Source organism: Oryza glaberrima, chromosome 12 (genome assembly GCF_000147395.1).
Source record: "Oryza glaberrima chromosome 12, OglaRS2, whole genome shotgun sequence".
Classification (NCBI taxonomy): domain Eukaryota; kingdom Viridiplantae; phylum Streptophyta; class Magnoliopsida; order Poales; family Poaceae; genus Oryza; species Oryza glaberrima.
In genome coordinates this window covers 2133171-2152522 of record NC_068337.1, presented here as the reverse complement: position 1 = coordinate 2152522, position 19352 = coordinate 2133171, and the positions used below count along the sequence as shown (strand labels likewise).

General features: G+C 50.5%; 1 protein-coding gene across 1 annotated transcript; it reads left to right on the top strand.

Moving 5' to 3' along the window:
* The first annotated feature begins 13707 nt into the window (after positions 1-13707).
* LOC127757131 (uncharacterized) lies at positions 13708-19238 on the top strand. The gene is made up of 2 exons (XM_052282567.1): positions 13708-14429; positions 18654-19238. Exons 1-2 carry the CDS (start codon positions 14150-14152, stop codon positions 18947-18949), a joined length of 576 nt encoding a protein of 191 aa, XP_052138527.1. The 5' UTR covers positions 13708-14149; the 3' UTR covers positions 18950-19238.
* The last annotated feature ends 114 nt before the right edge of the window (positions 19239-19352 follow it).

Below are 19352 nucleotides of genomic sequence, written 5' to 3'. Positions count from 1 at the left end.
CTTGGTACTTCAATTTACTAGCTAACAGCATTTACTCATGGGAGCAATTGCGCGATGTCTTTGTCCTTAACTTTCGAGGCACCTATGAGGAGCCGAAGACACAGCAACATCTACTCGGCATTCGCCAGAGACCGGGGGAGTCGATAAGGGACTACATGCGTCGCTTCTCGCAAGCACGATGCCAAGTGCAGGACATCACTAAGGCATCCGTCATCAACGCCGCTTCGGCCGGACTGCTCGAGGGCGAACTCACAAGAAAAATCGCCAACAAGGAGCCGCAGACACTCGAGCACCTGCTCCGCATCATTGACGGATACGCGAGGGGCGAAGAGGATTCCAAGCGACGCCAAGCGATCCAAGCCGAGTACGACAAGGCCTCAATCGCCGCTGTCCAAGCCCAAGTACAAGCGCAAGTATTCGAACCGGCTCCTCTCGCTGTTCGCCAGTCTCAACCACCGGTCCAAGGACAACCGCCAAGACCAGGCCAAGCTCCTATGACTTGGAGGAAATTCAGAACTGACCGTGCAGGCAAGGCGGTGATGGCTGTCGAAGAAGTTCAAGCCCTCTGCAAGGAGTTCGACGCCCAACAAGCAAGCAGCCATCAACAACCCGTTCGCAAGAAGGTCTGAAAAGACCTCTACTGCGCTTTTCACGGGCGCTCTTCGCACACTACCGAGCAATGTCGAAACATTCGGCAGCGTGGCAACGTGCAAGATCCAAAGCCACCACAAGGACAAGTCGCCGAACCACCTCGCGAAGCTATTCAAGAGCAAGCGCCACCGGCCGAACACCGCCAGGATGGGCAGCGCAGAGTAATCCAAGTGATTACAAGGACCGACCCGCCGAATCAGCTGTCAAAACGGCAAAAGAAGATGCAACAGTGGATGGTGCACAACATCACTTCGGCAGGCGAAGGGGCCCCGCGATACCTGAACCAGCAGATCTCTTTCGAGCCAGAGGATGCCGAAGGGGTGCTGTTCCCACATCAAGACCCCTTGGTGATCTCGGCCGAGGTAGCTGGCTTCGAAGTCCGGCGAATCCTGGTTGACGGGGGGAGTTTGGCCGATGTCATCTTTGCCGAAGCATATGCCAAGATAGGGTTGCCAACCCTAGCCCTCACCCAGGCTCCAGCCTTGCTTCGTGGTTTTGGCGGCGAAGTAGTTCAGGTATTGGGCCAAGTACAACTGGTGGTAGCTTTCGGCATAAGTGAAAACAGGCGCGAAGAGCAGATACTGTTCGACATCGTCGACATCCCATACAATTACAATGCCATCTTCAGTCGTGCAACCTTGAACAAGTTCGAAGCCATCTCCCACCATAACTATCTCAAGCTCACGATGCCGGGCCCAATTGGTGTGATCGTCGTCAAGGGGCTTCAACCTTCGACCTTATCAAAGGGCGATCTGGCAGCAAGCAGGACAGTGCACAATGTTGAGGCCAAACCACATGACCATGCTAAACGCATGCCGAAGCCTGCACCTCACGGCAAGGTGATCAAGATGCAAGTCGACGACGCCGATCCCACAAAGTTTGTCCTGCTAGGGGGCGATCTAGGCGAAGAGGAAGCTGAGGATATCCTGAAGGTGCTCAAGAAGAACATTGACATCTTCGCCTGGGGCCCCGACGAAGTGGGAGGTGTTTCGACGGACCTCATCATGCACCATCTGGCGGTCAAGCCGGGTGCCAAGCCAAGGAAGCAAAAGCTGCGCAAAATGTCCGCTGATCGCCAGGAGGCAGCAAAGGCCGAAGTACAAAAACTGCTCAAGGCGGGGGTGATCCAAGAGATCGATCACCCAGAGTGGTTGGCGAACCCGATTCTGGTGAGGAAGTCGAAAGGCAAGTGGCGCATGTGCGTCGACTTCACAGACCTCAACAAGGTATGCCCGAAAGATGACTTCCCCCTACCACGGATCGACCAGCTTGTCGACTCGACAGCTGGTTGCGAACTCATGAGCTTTTTGGATGCGTACTCTGGCTATCACCAGATCCACATGAATCCGGCCGACATCCCCAAGACAGCCTTCATCACGTCGTTCGGCACGTTCTGCCACCTCAGAATGCCTTTCGGCCTGAGGAACGCCGGAGCACCATTCGCTAGGCTGGTGTATAAGATCCTTTTCAAGCAGTTGGGGCGAAATGTGTAGGCTTATCTCGACGATATCGTCGTAAAAAGCCACAAGACTCTCGACCATGCGTCCGACCTACAGGAGACCTTCAACAACTTGCGCGCGGCTGGTATGAAACTAAACCCTGAGAAGTGTGTTTTTGGTGTTCGCGCGGGCAAGTTGTTGGGTTTTCTTGTTTCTGAAAGGGGTATCGAGGCGAACCCCGAGAAAATCGACACCATTCGGCAAATGAAGCCTCCGTCGAGCGTACGCGAAGTACAAAAGCTCGCAGGCCGAATTGCGGCGATCAGTCGATTTCTCTCGAAGGCAGCCGAAAGAGGTTTGCCCTTCTTCAAGACCCTCCGGGGCGCGGGAAAGTTTAGCTGGACACCCGAATGCGAAGTCGCGTTCGATGAGCTAAAGCAGTATCTGCAAAACCCACCCACCTTGGTCAGCCCAACACCAGGAAGCGAAATGCTGCTTTATCTGGCAGCTTCGCCGGTGGCGGTCAGTGCAGCTCTTGTCCAAGAGACAGAGTCAGGCCAGAAGCTAGTATATTTCATCGCCGAAGCTTTGCAAGGGGCAAAGACAAGATACATCGAAATGGAAAAGCTTGCTTACGCTCTAGTGATGGCTTCGCGCAAGCTTAAGCACTACTTGCAGGCCCACAAAGTCACTGTGCCATCGCAGTATCCTTTGGGCAAAGTACTATGGGGCAAGGAAATCACCGGCCGGCTCAGCAAGTGGGCGGCAGAGTTATCACCCTTCGACATACATTTTGTCGCTCGCACGGCCATCAAGTCCCAAGTCCTAGCAGACTTCGTGGTCGAATGGACACCGGCGTTCGCCCCCGAACCCGAGTCCGTCGAACAGCCTTGGGTAATGCACTCCGACGGCTCGTGTTCGCAAAAGGGGGCGGGCGCCGCGGCAGTACTCACTTCGCCAGGGGGCATGCCGATTCAATATGCCGCAAGGCTGCAGTTTGGCACGACCAACAACACGGCCGAATACGAAGCTGTACTTTTGGGCGTAAGAAAAGCAAAAGAATTAGGGGTTCGGTGCTTGCTCATTCGAACAGACTCCAAAATAGTGGCAAGTCATGTTGACAAGTCTTTTGAAGAAAAAGAAGAAGGAATGAAGAAATATCTAGAGGCCGTTCGGTCTATGGAAAAGTGCTTCGCCGGCATAACGGTCGAACACTTACCTAGAGGCCAGAATGAGGAAGCAGACGACCTGGCGAGATCCGCCGCCTGTGGAGGCCCGCATTCGCCAGGCATCTTTTTTGAAGTCCTATACGCACCAAGTGTGCCCGCAGAAAGCCTAGTCATCCTGGCAATCGACCAGGCAGAACTGGGCGAAGACGCAGAGGACTGGCGAACACCGTTCGTCAAGTACCTCAAGAACGGCTGGCTCCCGGAGGATGAAGCAGAAGCGAAGCGCTTACAGCTCAGAGCCACAAAATACAAGCTTATCTCTGGCCAGCTGTATCGCTCCGGGGTGCTCCAACCCTTACTTCGCTGCATCTCTTTCGCCAAAGGAGAGGAAATGGCGAAAGAGATACACCAGGGGTTGTGCGGTGCACATCAAGCCGCAAGAACGGTCGCCTCCAAAGTGTTTCGCCAGGGAGTCTATTGGCCCACCGTGCTGAAAGTTTGTGTCGAGCAAGCCAAGAAGTGCGAAAGCTGCCAGCGGCATGGCCGAAGCCAAACTGCACCTCAGTACGAGCTACAACCTATCACACCAGTATGGCCTTTCGCCAGATGGGGGCTAGACATCGTTGGCCTATTCCCTGTGGCGAGAAATGGGTACAAGTTCGCAATTGTAGCCATCGAATACTTCTCCCGCTGGATTGAGGCCGAACCACTCGGTGCGATCACTTCAGCAGCTGTGCAGAAGTTCGTATGGAAAAACATTGTCTGCCGTTTCGGAGTGCCTAAGGAGTTCATCACTGACAACGGCAAGCAATTCGACTGACAAATTCAGAGAAATGTGCGAAGGGCTAAACCTGGAAATAAGGTTCGCTTCGGTCGCACACCCACAGTCAAATGGGGCGGCCGAACGCACAAATGGCAAAATCCTTGAGGCGCTCAAGAAATGGCTTCAGGGGGCGGCGAAGGGTAAATGGCCAGACGAAATGCTATCTGTTCTCTGTGCCCTTCGCACGACCCCCACCAGACCAACCAATTTCAGCCCGTTCATGCTTCTCTATGGCGATGAAACAATGACCCCGACTGATCTAGGGGCTAATTCGACAAGAGTGATGTTCTCTGGAGGCGAAGACGGGCGCGAGGTGTCACTCGAACTCCTTGAAGGGGTAAGAGTCGAAGCACTGGAAAACATGCGCAAATACGCCACAAGCACTTCGGCAACTTATAACAAAAAAGTTCGCCCGATAGAGCTGTTGCCTGGCCATCTCGTCCTAAGGAAAAAGGCGAACCCGGTGGCGGTCGGGAAGCTTGAATCGAAGTGGGAAGAGCATACCTTATCAAGCACAGGTCCAGGACAGGCTCCTTTCGCCTAGCGACGCTGGAAGGCGAAGAGTTCGACCATTCCTGGAACGCTGCTTCACTTAAGCGCTTCTATGTCTAGAACGGGTGGCACCCAAATTGCCAACTTGTAAAAATGTACAATACTGTTATGTAAGCCTTTCGGCACTATGTAAGCCCTTCGGCACAAAAATGCAAAAAAAGAGGAAAATAAAAAAGAGAGGAAAAAAATGGATGTAGGGTTATTATCCGCCTTGGAGGCACGAACCAATATAAAATCCTTGTGTTTTTCGCCTCTTTACCTGTGTGAATGATAATTCGTGGAAAAACCCCAAGGCAAATGTCACGCCCAGAAATTCACGAACCATAATTTCTAAGCTGAATGTGCATTAAACCCTTGTCCAGGACCAACCAGGGTACACAAACGACAATTGTTGACATACAGATCCACGTCTTACAAAAATATAAAAGATTACAAATGCAACGGAAAAGGAAAAAAGCGAGCTAAGCCTAAAGACTTGACTCTTGCAGCGGGCGACTCCATTCCACATGCATCCCTGACAGTAGCGACGAAACCAACCTTTCTGAGACAGCTCCAACTGAGAAGAACTTTAGCTCTGGAGTAGGGGAAAAGAGAGCAAGACTAAGTACTACCCACTGTACTCAGCAAGTCATACAGGAAGAGGAGGTATGATGCAGGATATATCCAAAGGAGGCTAGAGGTTCATTTGCATAAAGCTAGTATTTAAAAGTAGTAGTTGAAGGCAGTAAAACAGTTGAAGTAATTAATCAATATTAACCAATCACTGTCCAACGCTACACCACGTTGCAACAGGTCCAACCAACCACCTGAACTACACCAGTTCATTAGCTAACTAGGGGTGAGACTAATCACGGTGAATCTGGTCGACCGCCCATAACCGCGGGCACGGCTATTCGAATAGTTTTACTCTGATCAGAGGTGTACAACTGTACCCACAAGGCACAGCCCCACGACACGTTCCCGTGCGCCGACATGCCACCACGACATACCGGAAAGAGGCCGTGACAGGACCTTTCGCATAACCCCCTCTAACCAATCACACCACACCTCAGGTTTCACCCTCACTCCTCGCAAGGCAGCGGGCAGTCCCCTCTCGTGCCACGGTGAATCCGGAAGCCGATCAACCGGACACCTCGGCCGACCCAACTCCATCACGCCCACCCTTGCCTGGGTACGTCGGCTAGAGGAAAGCTACACTACAAGCCCAGCCGTTGCCCACGCTGGCTTGTGGTAAGAACGATAAATTCTTCCAGGGCATCCCGCGAACCGGTCCTTAATCTCCATGGGCACGACTAGCAAAACCATGCACCCACAGCCCACCATGTAGTGTATTTTAATAAACTAACACCATTGCGGTGGCACTAATCCAAAACTATGCCAATAATCAAAGTCTATGCATTAATGTGATTCCCCTTTTGTGTACTAGTTGAACTAAGCATGGCTAAACATTTCCTAAACCAACATCTAATCATTTTGATACCCAAGTTATCAATGGCATAAGGTAAACAATATATGGCTGAGTAGTAGGACCCATCCCACATAATATTGTAAAACAATGCAATATTTAATAGAAATGCGGGACATTTGTAAATTGGGTACAATATGATCAATTGTGATGCATGACTTGCCTTGCTCTCGCACTGATGAAACCACAGCAACGTCTTCGAGAAACCGCGGATCGACGAAACGGCCGAAATCTACGCGACAAACAAAGCACACAAGCAAAACATGCTATAAGTCTACTGAAACAGGAAACAAAACCATTTTTAATGGATTCTATACATTTTTATGAATTTACTGAGACTTGAATGGACTTAAACGGAGCTCGGATGAATTAGATATGAATTTTAGAAGATTCACTGTGTTTTTACTATAAACAGATAAATCCTTAATTGATTTATTGCGCAATATCTCATCCCAGGGCTGACGTCATCAAGGAGGGGGCGGCGCCAACATGCCGGACCCACGGGTCAGCGGCTCAAGGGGGAGGTCCGCGGTGGACCGGGTCCACGGACCGGGAAGGAGACGGCGCACCACGTGGTGCACACATGGCGCCGACGTGGCGCACACGTGGCGGCCACGTGGCAGCCACGCGGGCGGCGGGATTGGACGGCCCCGATCTACCCGAGGGTAGATCGGACGGCGGGGGAGGCTCACGGCCGGCCGCACGGGCCCGGCTCAAGCCGGCCCGACGCCCATGGCGCGCGGCGGCGCGGCTCGACGCAGCGGCGGCGACCGGCCGACGGCGGAGGGCGGCAGCGTCGCGGCGACGCGGACGGCGCTAGCGGTGGCTAAGCGGCTAGGCGGCGGCGCAAGGCTAAGCGGCACGGGAGAGAGAGGAAGGGGAGGAGGGGCCTCACCGACGACGATTGACGACGGCGAGCGACGGAGGGCGACGGCGACGGCGGGACGAGCTCCGGGACCACCTAGCGAACACAACGAAATGGGTTAGAGAGAGAAAGGAAGATGGAAGAGGGTGAGGAAGCCGACCGAAAGCGGCGGCCATGGCGGTGCTCACCGGCGCATGGTGCGGAGTGGGTTCCGACGACGGAATCCGACGGGAGAGGGGTGGACGGGGTGGCCCGCTCGACGGCGAACGTGGCGGCGTCGACGGCACGGCTCGGCACGGTGGCTAGCGGCGACTGGAGCGGTGGCGGCGGCGGTGGAGAGGAGGGCAACGGCGCTAGGGCGGTGGAGGGCACGGGGGCGAGTGGTTGCAAAACAAAAAAGACAGCGGAGAGACGGGGGCGCTTTATATAGACCCGCGGGGGTCGATCGTGGCCGGGATGGCCGCGATTTCGCCGGCCGACGTGGGGAGGTGGGGGAGGAGAGAGAGAGGCGGGATTCGAAAATCGAATCCCGGCCGTCTCGACAGCGGGAGCGGCGGGATAGTGGGGCGGCGGTTGCGGGACGAGCGGGATCTGTGCGGGGTGAGGGTGACGTGGGCGCGGGCACGCGGGGAAGAGCGGGAGCGGCGGTTGCGGGCACGGCGGCTCCGGCCGGAGGTGGGAGACGGGCCCGACAGGTGGGCCCCACCTGTCGGCGACCCGAAGGGAGGAGGGAGGAGGCGGCCGGCTGCTGGGCCTTGGCCTTCGGCCGGCCCAGCGGGGAGGGGGAGGGGGAAGAGAATGGGCCGGCGGCCCATTCGAAAAGAAAAGGAGGGAAAAAGAAAAAGAAAAAGAAAGAAATGAATTTCCAGGGATTAAATAATGCTTGTGCTCAATTTTAATTGGCTAAAATTATTTCTAGAGCTCTGAAAATTCCACTAAAAATCTTGTTAGCATATTTTGACATGTAGAACTCAAGAAAAATTCCACATGCCATTTCCGATTATTATTTGAATTAATTCAATTAGGGTTTCTCTCTCTTTTACACAGGTAATTTCTCGAGACCATTTATTAATTACTTTAGGCTTGGGAGAAGAACTTCAGGGTGTGACAGCAAACGCCCGATCAGCGAAAACGCTAGGGGGGCGAAACGAATCGGCCGAAGCATCGCTCGCCGAACGTTGAAACCACGACAGCTTGTTTCGAAAAAAACCAACCAAACACCGTTATACTCAATCCATGTGAAAACGTAATTGCTCTCAGCACGAAATGTCACGGATTGAAAGCGGAAGCTGAAAGCTAAAAAGTCAGCATACCTATTTCGCTAATATACGCAAAGGGCCGACATGTTTCGACCTAACGAAAGCACGAAAGGTGCCAATGCGAAAAATAGCGAAAAGGAAATAAAACACACGTTTATTAACTTCGGAAAAATGATCGAAGAATACTGCCATACAACATGGTACAAGCAAAGAAAGCAACGGCTTCACGGCCTACCTCACAAATAAATTACATCTTCGCCCCCAAAGCAATCCCCACTCCCTAAGAAATGGTTCGGCGAACATGGTTCGTCGTCACTACTAATGTCATACACTACCCTAAGGGGAGAAGGGGGCGAAACACAAACTAGACTATAACGACGCTAGGCGATTGCTTCCTGACGATCGGATTTCTGATGGTTTCGCCAAAAGCGAACCATATCCTCCCGACGTTCGGTATGGACACTATCGTAGTCTTCCAGGGTTCGCCCGGGGTGCGCCCGCATCCAGCTGGCAACCTTCAAAACCTTGTAGCTGTTGCCGTTGATTATCATCTCACGGTAAACTGGCCGAAACGGACACCGCACCTTCGGCAAACCCTTCACCGCTATGAACTTTTCGTTTTTACTTCGCCAATAACCAAAGAGGGCCCGAATACACAGTTTCCGGCGAGCACCCTGATAAAATAGCACAGCAAAGGCAAATAGGAAAAACGCTGAGTTAAGACATGAAAAAGTGGGCGAAATGGAAAAACTGTCGTACGCGAAAATAATGCGAAGATAACGTGAAAATAATACAGGCGCATATGCCGAAGGCTTCAAGCACAACAGTTGGCTAAACTAGGGTCGTTCATTTCATATGTTAAAAAAGCCGCTTTTGGCTACAACTAGAAGGACAGAGGGCCATCGGCCAAATATACATTGTTCGCCCTCCACGACGAACACAAAAATAAAGCCACAAAATCTAAAAAGCAGGCGGAGGGCCTCACACCTCTGGGTGATCCTCGGCATCGCCTCCGCCCCCGCCGGCCGTTGGCTCTTCGCCTTGATTCGCCGCCTCCGCCTTTGCCAGTTGCTCGAGCAGGCACGCCTTAGCAGTGGAGCGGCCGTCCTTCTGCCAGAACTGCTTACGCCAAGCTCGCAGAGCGGGCGAAACGTCTTGCGCACTAATCTCCCAGTCCCCTTTCGCAAAGTTGGGGAACTCGGCGACGTGCTCGCAGCCGAACTACTGCAGAAGGCCCAAGGCGAAAGTCGCGGACACGCGCGCACAGCTGTCGCCATACGCAGTGGCGCAGTCCGAGACCGCACCGCCGGCCTGCTGAGTCCACTCGGACAAGTCGAAGGCGGAAGCACCTTCGCCAGGGACTCCGCGCATTCTCACCCCCATGTCAGAAAGGGCGAGGCGAAGAGTTTGGCAAGCGGTCTTTGCGGACTCGGTGGCTTTCGCCATCTCCCGCGCGAACCGTTGCGCTTCCTTCTTGGCATTCGTCTCCGCTTCGATGACCTCTTGGCGAAGAGCCTCCATCTTCGGCTCGGTAAAGTTGTAGTAGTCAGTCAGAGCGGCGTAATGAGCCTGCTCTTTTTTGAGCTCGGCCTTGAGGCGCTCAATCTCCGCCTTCGCCTCACTCCCCTCCTCCAGTTCAGCCCGAAGCTGCTTGTTCTCGGCCTTCGTCTCTTTGAGGGCGTGGGCGAGGCCTTCCATTTCCAGGCTCTTGCGGCCCAGTTCGTCGTCTTTGGCTCGGAGACGGTTCTTCAAACCATCAAGACGAGCCCGCATGGTTCGCTCGGTCGAACAGTGGGCCGCGAGGATCTGGTTCAAAGGTAAGAGAGATAGAGCGAATGTTAAAGACAAGGTGTCAAAAGGTGGCGATCAAAATAAAAAACGACAATCAAGCTACGTACCCGAACCGCCAAGCTCTTGACGACAGAGCAGCCCTCGTCGAACTCGTTCAGCTCTGTGAACAGACTCGAGCTGCCAGCAGGAGAAACGAGTTTGCTCACCCCCTCGACAAACGGGATAAGTTCTGCCCGGGTTTCGAAATCGCCAGGGGCAAAGTGGGGCACGGCAAGGGAGTAATCCGAAATGGATGTTTCGACCGCCGTTTTCTTCTCCTTCCTAGGGGCGAGCGGCGAAACAACCGGCTGGCGAACAGGGCTGCCGAAGACCCTAGCCGCGGTCTTTGCAACCAGATCGGTTGAGGCCGAAGCCCCGGCGACACTCCCACCAGCCCTGCCCGCATCGACCTTAACGCCGGGAGCGGTCGAAAGACCCAAGCTCCGACAGGCGGGCGAAGTAGGGGTCTCTTCCGAGGACTCGTCGTCACTAAAGACGCGACCGACATCGACGAGCCCCTTCCCGGAGGTCTTTTTAATCGAACCCCCCTTCACCACCTTGGCCGTAGCGATCGCGACCAGCGCCTTCGCCCCCTCCACATCCTTTTGGCGGAGAGGGGAGCAGTTCGACTCCACCCCAGTCTCGACAGGCTCGGGGCTCGGGGTTGGAGTGTAGCCGGGCGTCTCGGCGCGATTGTCGGCGGCTTCGCCCGCGGCCTTTTCGCCCACAGCTTCCGTCTCCCCCACATCCCCCTCCTCCTCTTCGTCGTCATCTTCGATGGTCTCCTCGTCATCGGCGTCGGAGTCGGGGGCCCTTCGCTTATGAGGGGTCCTTTTTACCTGCCCGCGCATCCGCTTGCGTGAAGGCCCTGCATCGTCATCGGTCCTGTGGGGGTTCGCCCGGGGAGGCAGTTCGCCACCATAAACCCGGTTCACCCGGCCGGCCGCCTGCCGCATGAGCAGCTGGCTGAACTCAGTGACCGACACGTCGCCGATCATCTTTCGGGCTTCAGTGTCGGCCTGTGCAAGAGTCAAAACTGCGAGGACGAAAGGTGCAACTATATCATGCGTCAAACCGGGAAAAAGAGCGAAGCACAAAAGTATGGTTAAGCATAGACTCACCATTCGCCCCCGCAGGCATGACAAGCTTCGGCAAGCCGTCGACCTCCTCGTCTTGGTCGATCTCGACTTGCCACGACTGGGAAAGGGGGAAGATGTGAAGCATGCAGAACTCCTTCACCAAGTCACGGCAGCTGAGGCGAGAGCAGATCCGGCGTAGCAGAACGAACCGGGCCTCCATGGCGCCATCGACGACGACCTAGGGCTTCCTTTTCGGCGAGATCGGCCCGCGTCGCCACCTGAGGGCATTCGCCGCATCAGACCCAGCCTCGAAGGGGATGGAGTGGTAGAACCACTTTGCCATCCAATGGTGATCCTACTTCGACATGGTGGCGTTCACCGGCTAGAGATCGGAGCGCTCGGGGCGAACATTGAAGTTCACGCTCCCGAATACAGTCTTCTTCGTCCCGGCCGGGGTGACCACCGTCTTCGAGTTCACAGTGGCGAAGAATACCGTGCCGAAGAGGTCGGCGCTCGGTTCGAATCCGGCGGTCTGGCACGCCCAGTCAAAGATGGCGATGCGGACGAGCGCCGACGGGCTCAGCTGGGGAAGCTCCACCTGGAAAAGGCGAAGGATCTCAGGCAACAGTACGTTGCATGGAAACCGAAGCCCTGCCTTGAAGAACACGGCGAATACAACCGTCCGGTTGTCGCCGGGCTTTGGCACCACGGCCTTCCCCGGGGCGAAAGCTTGCCCCTCCACCACCGCACCAGAGCTGACCAACTTTGCCAACTCGTCATTATCCACAAGTGAAACCCCTAAAAAGGCGGTGTTGTCATTGTCGATCTGGCCGGGATCGCGGCCCGTCGCGGAGGCCAGATTCGGTTTGCGAGGAGCCATGGCGAGAAGCGTGCGCTGTGGCGAAAAGGGTGAACGGGCGAACGACCTAGCGACTCTAAGGGCGCTGTGAAGAAAAGAGAGAGAAAGAGAGTGATCTTGCGGTGAAAATGACGGGGGAGCGGCGGTGAAAAAGTGGAAGGGGAGATATATATAGCCCACCCAGGCGACTGTTCACCTTCCACCCAACCACGAGCCGCCGCGTGTCATAAGGGTAGGCGAAATGGTAAATTCCCATTGACCAGGCCGCACAGTGACAAGCCCACGAAGGAAAGCCCATCACTGTTGAACCCGGCCCAGCGAAAGAATAATACCAACTTCGCCGATTCGCAGAGTGTGAAAGCTGTAACACATTACTAACCACAGGAATAATGTATGCGCATGGCGAAGCCCCATGGTGAAGGCGGTGAAGCCACATGGCGAAGACAATGGAACGAGGACGGCAAAAGATGGAGCCCCATGGTGAAGACTGTACATCCTGGGCGAAGGGTGCCCGCCGAAGGAGGGTGACTTCGCCATCCTGGCCGCTTTGGCCGGCCTTTGGGCCGGCATTCGCCAACCAGGCCCATTAGAGGCCCATGTATGCCAATGACACTGTATACCCATGTAAATGTCCCTTTCACAAGAGCAACCATGTAAATTCCCCTGTAAAACCTAAACCCTAATAGGGGGGCCTGTAACAAGGATATAAATAGACCCCTAGGGCCATGTAAAGGGGATCCCAAGAAAAATTCTCTATCTAATACACTTTACTGTTTTCCAACCATCGTTGAGTAACCACATCCTTCGACGTATACAGTTGTTATTTCGACAACACTCTATAAATACCATCTGCGGGTATAGCCCATCATATAAAAACACTATTTATCATATATATAAAAAAAAGGTTATCATGAGCAAATATTCGTTTGAACAAATTCAACACAATATAATAATAGATTTAACATGGTCACGCCCATACAAAACCGAAGCATCCACGCTAGTTCAATATATATTACTAAGCTAACATGTTCACAGGTCCATGATAACATTATTTTTAGATATAATAAATAATATATTTTTCAAATGTTTGTATATAATTTCTCTCATATTCTAACGAATATTTGCCCATAATAATTTCTCCCATATGATAAATAGTATTACTTTGATTTGACCTAGGGGTAAAAGAGTCATATTAAGTCTCATTTCATACTTGCAAAGCTGACATTTCATTTTAATTAGGTAAATTTGGTAATTTATAAAGAGTAGCTCTCTCTGCTGTGGCATTTATATAAAGAAATTTGGAAGAGTGTCTTAGTGTCTTTCCGTAAGAGTGGTGAATACTTAAAAACCCCTGGGGGGGCAGCATGAACCCTGCCCTCCCAGGCCACTGCTACCTTGCTGACGCAAAAGGATGGAGATATTTTGATGATTTAATCAACAAATAGGGACAAAACTATTTTAATTGAAAGAAAATAATATTACGGTTAAGTCCCCAGTTGAGAGTGATATTCGTGGCGAAGTCTCATTTTGATAATAGTAGAATGTCAATTTGTCAGATCGTCATCTGACGGTGCTGAGGAAGATACTGAAGAAGAACTGAGCTTGGAAGCAGAGCAAGACGATGATGAGAAGATGCAAGCTGAAGCTGAAGATGCAGAGCAGGGAGGAGTTATGGATCATCAACCCGCGTTGCGGTGCACTTCAAGGACTGTCAAGCCCAACCCACTGTACCATGGGCCACAGTGGGCCGTGTAACTGAATTCGTTGTAACAGCTGGCGTGTCGCGTATGCTGTACGTTGAGAGCGAGAGAGAGAGAACTATATATATGAATTGGGGATGAACTAGAGAGACAACTTTTGGCAATCTGGTGGCGAAGGCGGCGGAAGGCTCAATCCTGTTGGATTGGTGCATAATACATCAGTAATCGATTGCCATCTATCTTGTTGCTGTTCTGTGATTGTTCTAGTTAGATTAGATCCTAACAATCTGGTATCAGAGCCCTCAATTTGTCTCGAATCCTCTTGATTTTGCTGTAAAATTCCTTGGAAGGGATTGGAACCGACTTCGGTTGGATTCCGCGAAAAGGAAACTTGCCCTTCCAGGTTAGCGAAATTCGGAGAGTAGACAAGTTCAGGCCTCAGATCCAGGAGTAGCGCCATGGATACGGATGGGAAGCTTGATGTGTTGCTCAAGTTGGTGGAGGGGAACGAGAAGAAGCGGGTGGAAGCGGATGAGCGTACGAGGGCGGAGTACCAAGAGCTCAAGAAGACAGTGGAATCCAGAATTCCTGTGGTTGAGAAGAAGGTGGAGGAGTTGGGCGAGACGTTGCTCGAGCTGAATCTCAAGGTGAACCGCTTGGAGGGACAGATGCAGAGGACAGTTAAGGAAGAAGTTCCTCAGGGCAAGGTTGCTGATCCGAAACCGACCACACCATTTGGTATGCGAGATCTTCACCTGTTTTCCTCTGCTTCTACTTTTGGAAACAATTCTAGTAAGTCTGATCAAGGAGGTGAAATTCCCATGGACATTAGTGCTAATGTTCCACCCATGGTTTGTCCACAATTCAATGGTGATAACCCTCAGATGTGGAAATCAAATTGTGAGCAATATTTTGAAGTTTATGGCACACATCCTGTCAATTGGGTAAAAATTGCAACTCTGAATTTCGTGGGCAATGCTGCGTTCTGGCTGAAATCTGTTAGGTCTCAACTGCAGGGAATTACTTGGGTGGGGTTATGTGAATTGGTGTGTAGCAGGTTTGCTAAGGATAGGCATCAGGCATTGATTCGCCAATGGATTCATATTTCTCAGACTGGGTCAGTGAGTGAGTATGTGGAAAAATTTGATGGGTTAATGCACCAACTAATGGCCTATGATTCATCATTAGTTCCTGTTTATTTTGTCACCAAGTTTGTGGAAGGATTGAAAGATGAGATAAGAGTAGTGGTTATGGTTCAGAGGCCCCAGGATTTAGATTCTGCTTGTGCCATAGCCCTGCTGCAGGAGGAAGCTCTAGAAGGTGTTAAGGCCAGTCATTACAGGAGGTCAGACCCAGGGGTTATGCTCAAAACAAATAGAATTGGACCTATTGTGGGAGTTACTCAGCATACTAAGAACAATTTGAATCAATCTGAAGACAGAAGGGGCACTGAATCTGCTAGGGCTAAAGATGATAAGGTGGGTGCTCTGAGGGTTTATAGGAGGTCCAAGGGACTATGCTTTGTATGTGGAGAACGGTGGGGTAAAGAACATAAGTGTGCAACTACAGTTCAGCTTCATGTAGTGGAAGAACTGTTGGCAGTGTTACAACCTGAAACTGACAGTGATTCTGATAACATTGAATTGGGAACATCACCAGAACAACATGGTACTTTATTGACCATATCTCAACAAGCTCTGTGGGGAACTGAATCAAATCAATCTATCAAGGTGAATGGTTGGGTGCAGGGAATGGAACTGATCATGCTTATTGACTCAGGCAGCACACATTCGTTTGTGGATGAACAAATTGCACTTAAGTTGATGGGAGCTAGAAGGTTGCAACAACCTCTAACTGTTAGAATTGCTGATGGAGGTGTCATGCAGTGCACTAGGGAAATTGCTGACTGTCATTGGTGGATGCAGGGACAGAGTTTCTGCAGTAATTTCCGACTGCTACCCCTGGGAAATTATGATGCCATATTGGGTATGGACAGGCTCACAATGCACAGCCCAATGAAGGTAGACTGGGTTCAAAAATGGATGGAATTCCAATACCTGGGAAGGGATGTTCGAATTCAAGGAATCACTAATCAGCCAGCACAGTGTTCTCATATAACACACAACCAGTTATCTGGCATGAACAGGAAGGGTTCACTGTTGTATTTTATCCAGTTACAAAATATGGCCATACAGGAGAATAGCACTATTCCTGATTCAGTCAAACCTATGTTGTTAGAATTTGCTGACCTCTTTGAAGAGCCAACTGAATTACCTCCTAGAAGAGCTTGTGATCACAGCATTAACCTCATTCCAGGGGCTAAACCCATTAATCTGAGACCTTACAGGCACAATCCTGCTCTCAAGGATGAAATAGAGAGGCAGATAGCTGAGATGCTCAAGTCTGGGGTGATTCAACCCAGCCAAAGTCCTTTTTCCTCCCCAGCTATACTTGTCAAGAAAAAAGACCACACTTGCAGATTGGTAATAGATTACAGAAAGTTGAATGCCATTACAGTCAAAACAAAATACCCAGTTCCAGTGATGGAGGAACTACTAGATGAGCTATCTGGTTCAAAATGGTTTACCAAGCTGGACATAAGATCAGGTTATCACCAAATTAGAATGGCTGAGGGAGAGGAGCACAAAACAGCCTTTCAAACTCATTCTGGGCACTACGAATATAAGGTGATGTCTTTTGGCTTGACTGGGGCACCTGCAACATTTTTGGGGGCTATGAATGACACTCTAAAATCTGTACTCAGAAAATTCGTCATGGTTTTCTTTGACGATATCCTGATCTATAGTCCAGATTTTGAGTCACATTTGACTCATGTCAGACAAGTCTTACAACTACTTCAGCAACATCAGTGGAAGGTTAAATTAAGCAAATGCTCTTTTGCTCAGTCACAGTTATCTTATTTGGGTCACATCATTGGTGCAAATGGGGTTGCAACTGATCCACAAAAGGTTCAGGATATACTCAATTGGGAGATTCCTACCAATGTTAAGAAGTTGAGAGGATTTCTGGGATTGGCTGGTTATTACAGAAAATTTGTACAAGGTTTTGGTCTGGAAAGTAAACCTCTAACCAATCTTTTAAGGAAGGGTGTTCCTTTTGTTTGGAGTACAGAAGCAGATTCAGCCTTCCAGGCTCTTAAGACATCTCTGGCCTCAGCTCCTGTCTTGGCTTTACCAAATTTTCAGAAAACTTTTGTGGTGGAAACTGATGCTAGTGACTATGGAATCGGTGCAGTACTATCACAGGACAAGCACCCAATTGCCTATATAAGCAAAGCCCTGGGTCCCAGGACCAGAGGTCTGTCCACTTATGAAAAGGAGTGCCTAGCAATGATCATGGCAGTTGATCACTGGAGGTCTTACCTGCAACATGCTGAGTTTATAATACTCACTGATCACCACAGTCTCATGCACCTATCAGACCAAAGACTCCACACCCCCTGGCAACATAAGGCCTTCACAAAGTTACTGGGTTTACAGTACAAGATTTGTTACAGAAAGGGTAGTACTAATGCTGCTGCAGATGCTCTTTCTAGAAAACCACAGCAATCTGAAGAAGAGTTCAATGCTATTTCTCAGTGTGTCCCTCAATGGCTGATGGAAGTCTTGCAGAGCTATGATACTGATCCACATGCTACTCAGTTAGTTGCTGCCCTGACACTTAACCCTGATTCTAAGCCTCATTTTTCACTTCAGCATGGAGTCTTGAGATATAAGGGAAAGATTTGGATAGGCAATAGTCCTGACTTGCAACTTAAAATCATTAATGAGATGCATGCCTGTCCAGTAGGAGGGCACTCTGGATTTCCAGTGACTTACCGAAGAATCAAACAATTATTTGCCTGGAATGGAATGAAATCCCAAATTAAGGAAACACTTGCCAATTGTCAAATTTGTGCTCAAGCAAAACCGGATAGATCAAGGTATCCAGGACTATTGCAGCCTTTACCAGTCCCTAAAGGTGCTTGGCAGACTATATCATTGGATTTCATTGAAGGGCTTCCCAGGTCCAGTCACTACAATTGCATCTTAGTAGTAGTGGACAAATTTTCTAAATACTCCCACTTCATACCCTTGAGACATCCTTTCACTGCAATTGATGTAGCAAAGGCCTTCATGAGCAATGTGTACAAGCTCCATGGACTTCCACAAATTATCATCTCTGACAGAGATAAAATTTTTACAAGCCAATTGTGGGAGCGGTTATTTTTGAGATCTGGCACTAAGTTACATTACAGTTCTGCTTATCACCCTCAATCAGATGGACAAACAGAACGAGTAAATCAATGCCTGGAGATATATTTGAGATGCTTTGTCCAGTCAGCACCTTCTAAATGGCCTTCTTGGTTGCATTTAGCTGAGTACTGGTATAACAACTCATACCATTCAGCTATTGACAGAACTCCATTTGAAGTCCTGTATGGATATCCACCTCGCCATTTTGGGATCAGCATCAGGGACTGTGACAACAGTGAGTTGATAACTTGGATGCATGACAGAAAATTGATGCAACAGTTAGTTCAACAACATCTGCATCGTGCACAACAACAAATGAAATTTTTTGCTGATAAGAAAAGAAGTTTTCGACATTTCCAAGTGGGTGAGTGGGTCTATCTCAAGTTACAGCCCTATGTGCAAAGTTCAGTGGCCCCTAGAGCGAATCACAAGCTGGCTTTCAAATATTTTGGACCATTTCAAATCCTGGAAAAGTTGGGTACTGTTGCTTACAAACTTCAGTTGCCAGCTACAAGTTCCATTCATCCAGTCTTTCATGTATCGCTTTTAAAGGAAGCAAAGGGGTTCCAGTCATCAGTGCAAACACCATTACCTCCAGCTTACTCTGCTGTCCAGTATCCTATAGCATTATTGGATCATCGTCTTACAAAAAAAGGTAACCATACTGTTCACCAGGTTCTAACTCATTGGTCTGACACTATTCCAGCACAAGCTACCTGGGAGGATCTGCATGACTTAAAGGCCAGATTTCCTAATGCTTTGGCTTGGGGACAAGCCAAAACTCAAGGGGAAGGGATTGTCAGATCGTCGTCTGACGGTGCTGAGGAAGATACTGAAGAAGAACTGAGCTTGGAAGCAAAGCAAGACGATGATGAGAAGATGCAAGCTGAAGCTGAAGATGCAGAGCAGGGAGGAGTTATGGACCATCAACCCGCGTTGCGGCGCACTTCAAGGACTGTCAAGCCCAACCCACTGTACCATGGGCCACAGTGGGCCGTGTAACTGAATTCGTTGTAACAGCTGGCGTGTCGCGTATGCTGTACGTTGAGAGCGAGAGAGAGAGAACTATATATATGAATTGGGGATGAACTAGAGAGACAACTTTTGGCAATCTGGTGGCGAAGGCGGCGGAAGGCTCAATCCTGTTGGATTGGTGCATAATACATCAGTAATCGTTGCCATCTATCTTGTTGCTGTTCTGTGATTGTTCTAGTTAGATTAGATCCTAACACAATTCTCTCCATCAAAGCGAGGGTTGATGAGAAGACACTCGTAAGAAAATTACCCTCTTCAAATATTTGAACGTATCATTGTGATTTGTGAATGTCACGGCAAAAAATCCATAATGGTGATTTTTTTTCCATTCTTATTATCGGCAATAAATGTAGGTGAACAGTAGTATGAG